Below are 9791 nucleotides of genomic sequence, written 5' to 3' on the forward strand. Positions count from 1 at the left end.
CCAGTCGTCTGTCTCCTGCGGGGCCGGGACATCCAGGGGTATGGGTTGTCTGGGCCAGTCGTCTGTCTCCTGCGGGGCCGGGACATCTAGCGGTGCGGGTTATCTGGGCCAGTCGTCTGTCTCCTGCGGGGCCGGGACATCCAGGGCTCCAGGCGGTCTGCACTCTGCAGGCCTGCTGCCACCTCCCAGCGCAAGAGGTCAGGGGAAGCATATGTTCCCTCCAGTGGCTGGCCCCCGACTGAGCTTCCGGGTCCCGCTTTTATACTTCCGCCCCCACCCCTTGGTTTCCAGGGGGTGGAGCTAGGGGGTAGGGCTCCACCCATGAGGGGGTGGAGCCACCCTCTTCCTATGTGTCGGGGGCCGGACAGTCGACCTCACTACGGTGTATTGCCTTTTCCCCTGAGAAAACCCCTTGTGTTTCTTATAAGCATAACAGGTGGAGCCTCAGAACTGTGGGGGAAGCTATTGGCACTCACTCTCCCGGACACATTGTGTCAGACACCCGGAAGGACTGTATAACCTCCCTCCCCCACAGACACACAGTAATGTCTTTCTTTTCTCTTTGTTTGCTCCACAGGTTCTCCAGCAAGTCAGAATCAGGAAGGTAAGACACCCACAGTAACATGTGAGGTTTATCTGCCATGGTCATTTGGAATAAGGATTAGGCTGAGTTTTCAAACGATACCTCACATGGCTAACTTTGTGCAGAGATTATTACAATATTCTGTCATAATGTCTAAGTACTAGTGGTTAATGAGAGGTTTGTGAGGGGAAAGCAGTGAGCGGTGTGTGTGGGGGTGCTGTTTCCAGAGACGCAGCGGATCGCTGTGCATTGCGGGTGTGCAGAAGACAGGGGACTGGGCATTGGAGTGTAACTGAGTCGGGTGTGTAAATTGTTGCCTGAAGAGGGATAGAGCAGGGCTCACACAGCGTATGGGATGCCAGCAGCTGGTGGCTGGGAGAGTTGCCCCTGGTGGGCACAGGAAGGGCTCCCTCCTGCTGGGAGAAGGGGGTAGTGGTGCAACCGGGACACTGTGGATCACCCTGAAAAGTGTCACAGTGCTTGTGGGAGTTGGAATGACACAGGCAAGGTCCCACAGCACAACACCAGTGTTCCCTGCCCTGGAGATGTGGAAACAGAATGTGGCTGGGAGCCAGGACTCCTGTGTTCTCTCCTGGTTCTGGGAAGGGGACTGGTATGTTAGAGCAGAGGGTGCTGGGATATTGGACTCCTGGGTTCTTTCCCTGGCTCTGGGAAGGGAAGGATTTGCTCTCTTATCTTCAGGGCATACTAATAATTATTGTCACTTTCCCCACTTTAGCTCCCTTGCCCAGCGATAATATATTTCCTTGCTTTTCCTCCCAGTCTCTGGCAAGCAGTTGGTCTCAGGTCGCATCTTCAACGGTCAGGATGCCAAGGCGGGGGCCTGGCCCTGGCAGGTCAGCGTGCAGCGTAATAGCTTGCACATCTGTGGCGGTTCGCTCATCTCCGAGAGCTGGGTGGTGTCAGCAGCTCAATGCTTCGATTCGTGAGTATCCCAGGCAGGGCAGAGACAGTGACTGCGGCTGTTCTGGAGAAATTCCCTTTTCCTATTCACTGGCTTCCTGTTGCACAGCGTGGCTGTGTGGCTGTTCCCCAGCCGCTCCACCCCAGAGCCAGCTGTACCTCAGTGCCAGGTGAGCTGTCCCTCTAAGGCTTTGCTGGGCGGCTTTTCCCTAATCAGATTTTCTTGCATCCAGGTCTGTAGCCACTTCATCATATCGGGTACAGCTGGGTGAAAACCAGATTTTTGGTCAGAGCCGCCTCCATTCGTTCGCACTGGTGAAGCGGATCATCCTCCATCCCAGTTATGACAATGTCACTCACCAGGCCGACATTGCCCTGGTGGAGCTGAAGAATCCGATTGCATTCACGGCCACCATCAGCCCCGTGGGTCTCCTTGACGCCTCCATCCATGTGCCTGCTGGGGACACCTGCTGGGTGACAGGCTGGGGCAAAACTTCCCCTCAAAGTGAGTAAGACTTGTAGCTCTTAAGAGGAAGGGAAGAGTATGAAAAGGACCCAGCACCAAATGAAGGTTACAGGTTGGGAGAAGGCAGTGTCATATGTACACAGACAGACTGTGAGTTATAGGGTTACATGGTTAAACAGTCACCGTTACAGCTATATCGTTATTCAGCCATGGTTTTATGGTTGAACAATTACAGGTATATGGTGCAGTTATGATGGGGATCTGCGATGCGGTTCCCTCTCCGCTTGTGGTGCCTCCTGCTGGTCTCTCTGGGGATTAGCTCAGTCGTTCAGCTACTCCCTGCTCAGTGGTCTCTGCCCTCATCTTCTCTCCATATACGACCTCTCTCAATACTGCTGCGTCCAGTCCATGGCTTCGCCCTGCGGCCAGGTCACTGAGTCTCTCCACTTTCCAGAGAAATCACAGTCTTTCTGCACCAGCTGTTTGTCTGGCATCTCCAGTGCCCTGAGTCACTGTCCTACCAGCTGCCCTGCCCCCTCTTGCTAGCTACCTACCTGGCTTTCTTCAGGTCCCGCCTCTTCCTGTCCAGGCTAGCCTGTTCCTCATCAATTACATAAGAATGGCCATACTGAGTCAGACCAAAAGTCCATCTAGCCCAGTGTCCTGTCTCTGACAGTGGCCAGTGCCAGGTGCCCCAGAGGGAATGAACAGAATACGGAAGCATCAAATGATCCATCCCATGTCTGCCATTCCCAGCTTCAGGCAAACAGAGGCTATGAATACCATCCCTGCCCATCCTGGCTAATAGCCATTGATGGACCTATCCTCCATGAACTTATCCAGTTCTTTTTTGAACCCTGTTATAGTCTTTGACTTCACAACATCCTCTGGCAAAGCGTTCCATAGGTTGACTGTGCGTTGTGTGAATAAATACTTCCTTTTATTTGTTTTAAACCTGCTGCCTATTCATTTCATTTGGTGATCCCTAGTTCTTGCGTTATGAGGAGTAAAAAACACTTCTGTATTTACTTTCTCTACACCATTCATGACTTTATAGACCTCTATCATATCCCCCCTTAGTTGTTTCTTTTCCAAGCTGAAAAGTTTCAGTTTTATTAATCTCTCCTCACACAGCAGCTGTTCCATACCCCTAATCATTTTTGTTGTCCTTTTCTGAAACTTTTCCAATTCCAAATTTTCTTTTTTGAGATGGGGTGACCACATGTGCACGCAGTATTCAGGATGTGGGCGTACCATGGATTTATAGAGAGGCAATATGATATTTTCTGTCCTATTATCTATCCCTTTTCTAATGATGCCCAATATTCTGTTCATTTTTTTCACTCCCGCTGCATATTGAGTGGATGTTTTCAGAGAACTATCCACAATAGTTCCCAGATCTCTTTCTTGAGTGGCAACAGCCAATTTAGACCCCATCATTTTATATGTATAGTTGGGATTATGTTTTCCAATGTGCATTACTTTGCATTTATCAACATTGAATTTCATCTGCCATTTTATTGCCAGTCATCCAGTTTTGTGAGATCCCTTTGCAACTCTTTGCAGTCTGCTTTGGTCTTAGCTATCTTGAGTAGTTTTGTATCATCTGCAAATTTTGTCACCTCACTGATTACCTCCTTTTCCGGATCATTTAAGAATATGTTGAATAGGACTGGTCCCAGTACAGACCCCTGGGGGACACCACTATTGACCTCTCCCCATTTTGAAAACTTAACATTTATTACTACCCTTTGTTTCCCCCCCTTATGCCATCACAGTTTACTTTTCTTAAGAGATTTTGGTGAGGGACCTTGTCAAAGGCTTTCTGAAAATATAAGTATCAGAGGGGTAACCCTGTTAGTCTGGATCTGTAAAAGCAGCAAAGAGTCCTGTGGCATCTTATAGACTAACAGACATTTTGGAGCATGAGCTTTCATGGGTGAATACCCACTTCGTCGGATGCATGCATCGGATGAATACCCACTTCGTCTGTTAGTCTATAAGGTGCCACAGGACTCTTTGCTGCTTTTACTGAAAATATAAGTACGTTATAAGTACTGGATCACCCTTGTCCACATGCTTGTTGAGCCCTTTGCAGAAGTCTAGTAGATTGGTGAGGTATGATTTCCTTTTTCAAAAACCATGTTGGCTCTTCCCCCCAAAATTATGATCATCTATCTGTCTGACAATTCTATTCTTTACTATAGTTTCAATCAATTTGCTTGGTGCTGACGTTAGGCTTACCAGCCTGTCATTGTCAGGATCGCCTCTGGAGTCTTTTTTAAAAAATGATGTCACATTAGCTATTCTCCAGTCATCTGGTACAGAAGCTGGTTTAAATGATAGCCTACTTACCACAGTCAATAGTTTTGCAATTTTACATTTGAGTTCCTTCAGAACTTTTGGATGAATTCCATCTGATCCTGGTGACTTATTACTATTTAATTTGTAATTAGCTCCCTGGCTTGCAGCCTCATTGGTAGCAAGGGCCCATCTGCCACCCCCCAGCTTTTGCTGGCCCAGTCAGGGGTTCACACCTATCACACAGATGCTCCCACCTCTTGCCAGCTACCTGGCTTTTGACCCACCTGTTCCTGTCCAGATGAGCCTTTTCCTCATCAATTAACTCCCTGGCTTTCAGCCTAATTAGTAGCTTAGGCCCATCTGGCCACCCCCAGTTCTTGCCAGGCAACTGTGGCATGCACACCCCATCACAAAGTGTATGAAATCATGACTGGTGTGGAGAAAGTGAATAGCGCAGTGCTCTTTACCCCTTCACATAACACAAGAACCAGGGATCAGCCAATGAAGTTAATAGGCAGCAGGGTAAAAAGAAACAGGAAATACTTCTTCACGCAACACACAGTTCAGCAGCGGAACTCAACCCCAGAAGCTGGGACTGGACAAAAGGGATGGATCACTCAATAATTTGCCTTGCTCTGTTCATTCCTTCTGAATGCCACCAGCCACTGTTGGAAGACAGGATACTGGGCTAGATGGACCATTGGTCTGAGCCGGTACGGCCGCTCTTATGGTTAAGCAACCACAGTTGTACTGTTACACAGTTATATAGTTATAGCCTGTTACCAGATGTGCCCTTACTTTGGGGTATGCTCATTTATTAGGGTTACTCTCCTGCAGGGGTGGTTCTGTCATTCTATTCATGTGCTGCTTGTGTCACTTGTGTGTTCATATAGAGCTCTACTTCTCCCTGCTGCAAGTCCCCTCCCAATGGAGCTACCCTGCAGGACCTGGGTTTCTCCAGCCCTAGAACTAGATGAACACACACATTAACAGAGCAAGTCTGAGCGGACCGGGTCAATCAGCACAGTCAACCTGACCCCCTTATATGTCCCTGTACTCAATGGGCTGGGCCAAGCAGCACTTTCAGCTGCCACTCCTTATATTCCACAGGTTCCGCACAGCCGTATCCCCATTTTCACATTACAGTTGTACTGGTAGTAACTCATTTGATAAGCAAACCCCACAGGATTTTTGGGCACTACAGGGATCTTTAGCTTAGGTAAGAGGAGCGTTGCTGTAGAGTGAATGGGGAAGGGAAAAACAGAAAAGAGTAAAGTTCAGCGAGAGAGAGAGAGAGAGAGAAGCAACCAGCTTAACCATAAAAGTTATTTATTGAATAATAATGATAACAACACAAGGATAGTTAAACAAACATAACAGTTAAATTATTAAAGCTTAATACCTGAGGTAGAAAAGAAAACAGAGAGAGAGAGAGACAGAGGGCTCTCACCCACTCCACGAGGCTTGAACTGGTCGAGGTTCCCAGGTGCTGGTGGTCACTCAGGCCCCTGAGTGCTGGAGACGGGCAGAGCCCCCAGCACGATCAGTCAGGAGATGGAATCCCAGTGGAACTGATGCAGAGTTTGGGTCCAAGCATCAGAACCTTACTTGGGCATAGGTAGAGAGTTTTTGTAGAGAAAATACAGTGGTTCAAGGGAGAACACTCGATTTGTTTATGGGTAAACTGATGGCTCAAGGGTTTTCTTTAGGCTAGACAATAGGAGCTGATCACTCTTCGCTGTGGGTGGTGGTTTCTTCCAGGGAGCTCAAAATGAAATTAGGTTGCTTCAGTATTTTGGATATCAAGGATTCATTACTAGAATTGGTCTGATAACTGCTGAGCTGGGTGTGGGCAGGTGTAGGTTCATTAAGATCTGGAGCAGAGATCCCCCATGATGCAGTGCTTCTCTGCTTTTCTGGTCCCAGAGTTCAATGCGGTTCCCTGTTCTCCATTCTGTATGCTAATGGAGATGCCTTAACCATATTACCCTTGTCAGGAGGGGTCTAGGTGTGTCTCCCAACGCCCTTCACTGCTCTCTGCAAACCTTTTCTCTGATCGGTTTTGGATCAAGCAGAGACTGGTGGTGGGGGTGGGGAGTGTCTTTCATGAGTCAGACAGGCTGGATACCGTGCCCTGGTTCCTGAAGAACACAGAACTGACTGGTATCAAGCTGAACATTTATACAGGCATCATTATACACAGGTCTGGAATAGTTAGTTTATAAGTCAGTGTTGATTTCACTCTACATACACAAACCAACAAAAACATTTCTATTGGAAATAATCGAAATTAATAGATAGGCAAAGAATAATGAGGTTTGAGAACTTATAAGAGTTTGATTGAAGGACATTTACTTTGTATTTTTTGACATGGGATATTGATAATTTGTATTTTATTGGTTATAAATCTTAAATTCTTTGAATCTCAACTACTACTGGCATTAAATAAGTATTGCCTGCGCCCTCCCCCGATAATAAATAAAAATGAAAAAAGCGTAACCTCATAATTTTGCACAACTTCAAACATTTTAACTAATGAAAATCCAAAAGCTCTTAACAATAATTATAATTTGATGGGTAATATTTTTATTTAGGTTATGGGGGATTTAATTCCTGGCACAATGAATGGATGTGCATGTTTGAGGTGCGTGTGTGTGTGTGTGTCCTAATATGGGTTTCAAACCACTCCTCTTGTTTAGTTGGCACCTGTATATTTACTGATGCCGGCTGAAGACCAACAGGAAGCACTGTCCCAGTCAGCCAAGCAGCTGGCACCAAGCAGTTTCAAATCATACACTTAGTTGGAGCACTGGCCTGGAACTGAGCAGCATCTGCTCAGAGATTTAAACCCGTTGAACCAAACCAGGGCAAATTGGTGCATAAGCAAAGGGCAGAATTTTCAAATGCATCTACAGGCCGCAATGTCAAAGGGATTTAGGCACTTAAAGTGCAGCCAGGCTCCCAATGGGGTATTCAAGCTTAGCCATACAGGTAAGGTGCCCAATTCCCTTTGATGCTCCATTAGAGTTTTGTTGCAAAGTGCCAGCTTTTGTAGTTGCCTCAGAGCTTTCCAGAATCCCACTGGGTCCTTCCTGTGTCCATAGGTGCCCAACTCCCTTTGACAATCTGGCCCCAAGTGTCTAAAATAAGACTTAAGCTCCTAAATCAGTTCAAGGATGAAAAGGTGAGCAGAGCAACCCCTAAAATATGGGTTATTGCCTTTAGCAGGTGTTAAAGCTGGCTACCTGCACCCCACAACCCACTCAACTCCCAGTCTGGGGCTAGAACCCAGGAGACCAAGAGCCCAGCCCCCTGCTCTAACCACCTAGACACCACTCCTCTCTCAGAGCTGGGAGCTTCTTATAGACCCTTAATGTGACAGCTTTTTATGTGACTTCCACTCATGCCGCATGAGTGACCCAGCCCTTGGGCCTTTCGTTTCAGTAAATTCTTCCCTAGCGGAGACGCTGCAGGAGCTGGAGGTGCTCACCATAGACACCACGGTCTGCAATGATCACTTCCGGCAAGCATTACAAAAACCTGAGGGCGACAACCCCATCAAAGAGGACATGATGTGTGCTGGGCCCAAAGAAGGCTATAAAGGCTTTGGTCCGGTGAGATTCTCTAGACTCTGACTGAGATTGGGAGACCCCCTTTGTGCTGGGCAATACACAGACCCCCCCAAAAAGATCAGGGCTCTCTTTCTGCTGGGTGGTGCACAAACCCTCACCAATAGTGATGACCCTATTCTTCCTGGCCCATTGCCCCTGTTGGTGCAGTGTTATGTCAGGGGGACCCACCAAACAGTGGGTCTGGAGGGAGGGGCTGAACCTTGACTTCACTCCCCAGTGTTCAGACAAGACACCCGTTGGCTTGAGGATGTGACGATAGAGTATAAAGTCAACAGGGTCCATCAGGCCATCCAGTCCAACCTCCTGGATACCCCGGACCACAACTGCACCTGGTTACCCCTTCACTAAACCCAGTGACTTATGTCTGGGTAAAGCATCTCCCAGAAAGGCAGCCAGTGGGGATGTGAAGCCATCTCTAGATGGCTTCACTCCACCATGGCCCTTGTGGACGATGGAGACTGGTCCCCTCCCCTCCAACTGCATTTCTTTCCCACTCTTTAGGGTGATGGCGGAGGACCCCTGGTGTGTAAGAAGGATGGGACCTGGTACCTTGCTGGGATTGCGAGCTGGTGCCTAACAAGGACAGTGAATGGGGTAACCAGTGTTGCCCCCGGTTATCCTGGGGTCTACAACCGCCTGAATTCCCACAACGATTGGATCAAGGCGAACGTGCCTGGTGTGACTTTCATTCCAGACAGTGCTACTCCAACTAGGACTGGTCCCTCTGCCACCATCCTCAGGGTCTTTCTCCTCACCGTGTTTATGTGGCTGACCCTGTGACCCCCCTTTCCTAGATTGGGTCCCCATCCCACACCAGCCCTTCCTCGCCCTTGGTGCAGAGAGACCATGTCACCTGTGACACTAGACTCCAGTAATCACACGCTACACACTATTGTAACAATGTTTGTGCAAAATACTCCTTGGGAGGTATCATGTGAAAACTAAAAATTCTCTGGTCTTTCAAATCCTTGTGTGATGTATGTACGCAAGTGGTATTAATGGTCACTAAAATGTGTTCAAACCCGGTGTAGCAGGGGAGTTATTAAATAGGGTCTATCTCAAAGAAAGGACTGTGTGTTTACCGCCATTTCCATACAAGCAGCCCGCAGACCCAGCAAATTAACAAGGGGTGGAGGCAAACCTCACACTGACAAGTAGGGAAGAAGACAGCCTGGGGTTGGGCTGGGTTTTACTTTTCCAAAGAATTATTTGCAAAGATTTACTGGGCTATAAAAACGGGGGGTGGGGGGGCTCAGATAAGCAACTGAGTAAATTGATTGCGTATGCTCACTTCCAGGGGTAAGGGATAGCCCAGTGGTTTGAGCATTGGCCTGCTAAACCCTGGCTGGGAGGTGTTGTCCTGTTGTTGACCCCGGGGTGTCAGCCTTTTCCCTAGACAGGCACGCAGTTTGATTGTTTCTCTTGCTGGGAGGAGAGCAGCCTCTCACCCTGGAGCAGCCGATCTCCCAGCCGCCACTGGTGTCCCTAACTGAGCGGAGGTAACTCCTTCTCAGCTTATAGGGAAAAGGGCCTTTCTCATTCTAGGGCTAACATACCTGCCTCCACCGCCGCTCCTTGGGGAGCGGGGTCCTCCCTCTGTCATGCAGGTGAGCTGTGCTTGCCTTGCTACCCAAGAAGGGGGACCTCCACGACCTTCAGAACTGGCATCCCATCTTGTTCCTCAGCTCAGATTACAAAATCATAGCGAAGGGCATCTGGCTGCACCTGGGGTCCATGCTGGCAGACATGGCCCATCCAGACCAGAGATACACCATCCCAGGCTGGTCCATCTTTAATAATCTTTATTTGGTCTGGGTCCTCTTGGAGCTTGGGTGTAGGGATGGTCTGTCGTTCACCCTCCTGTCCCTGGATCAGGAGAAGG

General features: G+C 48.4%; 1 protein-coding gene across 1 annotated transcript; it reads left to right on the forward strand.

Annotated features, from left to right (window-relative positions):
- Window positions 1-348: 348 nt before the first annotated feature.
- LOC115651336 (serine protease 27-like) lies at window positions 349-8895 on the forward strand. The gene is made up of 6 exons (XM_030562269.1): window positions 349-436; window positions 578-604; window positions 1367-1529; window positions 1741-2012; window positions 7722-7891; window positions 8411-8895. The coding sequence occupies exons 1-6, from the start codon at window positions 349-351 to the stop codon at window positions 8687-8689; spliced, it is 999 nt and encodes a 332-aa protein (XP_030418129.1). The 3' UTR covers window positions 8690-8895.
- Window positions 8896-9791: the final 896 nt, after the last annotated feature.

The sequence above is a fragment of the Gopherus evgoodei genome, chromosome 4 (genome assembly GCF_007399415.2).
Source record: "Gopherus evgoodei ecotype Sinaloan lineage chromosome 4, rGopEvg1_v1.p, whole genome shotgun sequence".
Classification (NCBI taxonomy): domain Eukaryota; kingdom Metazoa; phylum Chordata; order Testudines; family Testudinidae; genus Gopherus; species Gopherus evgoodei.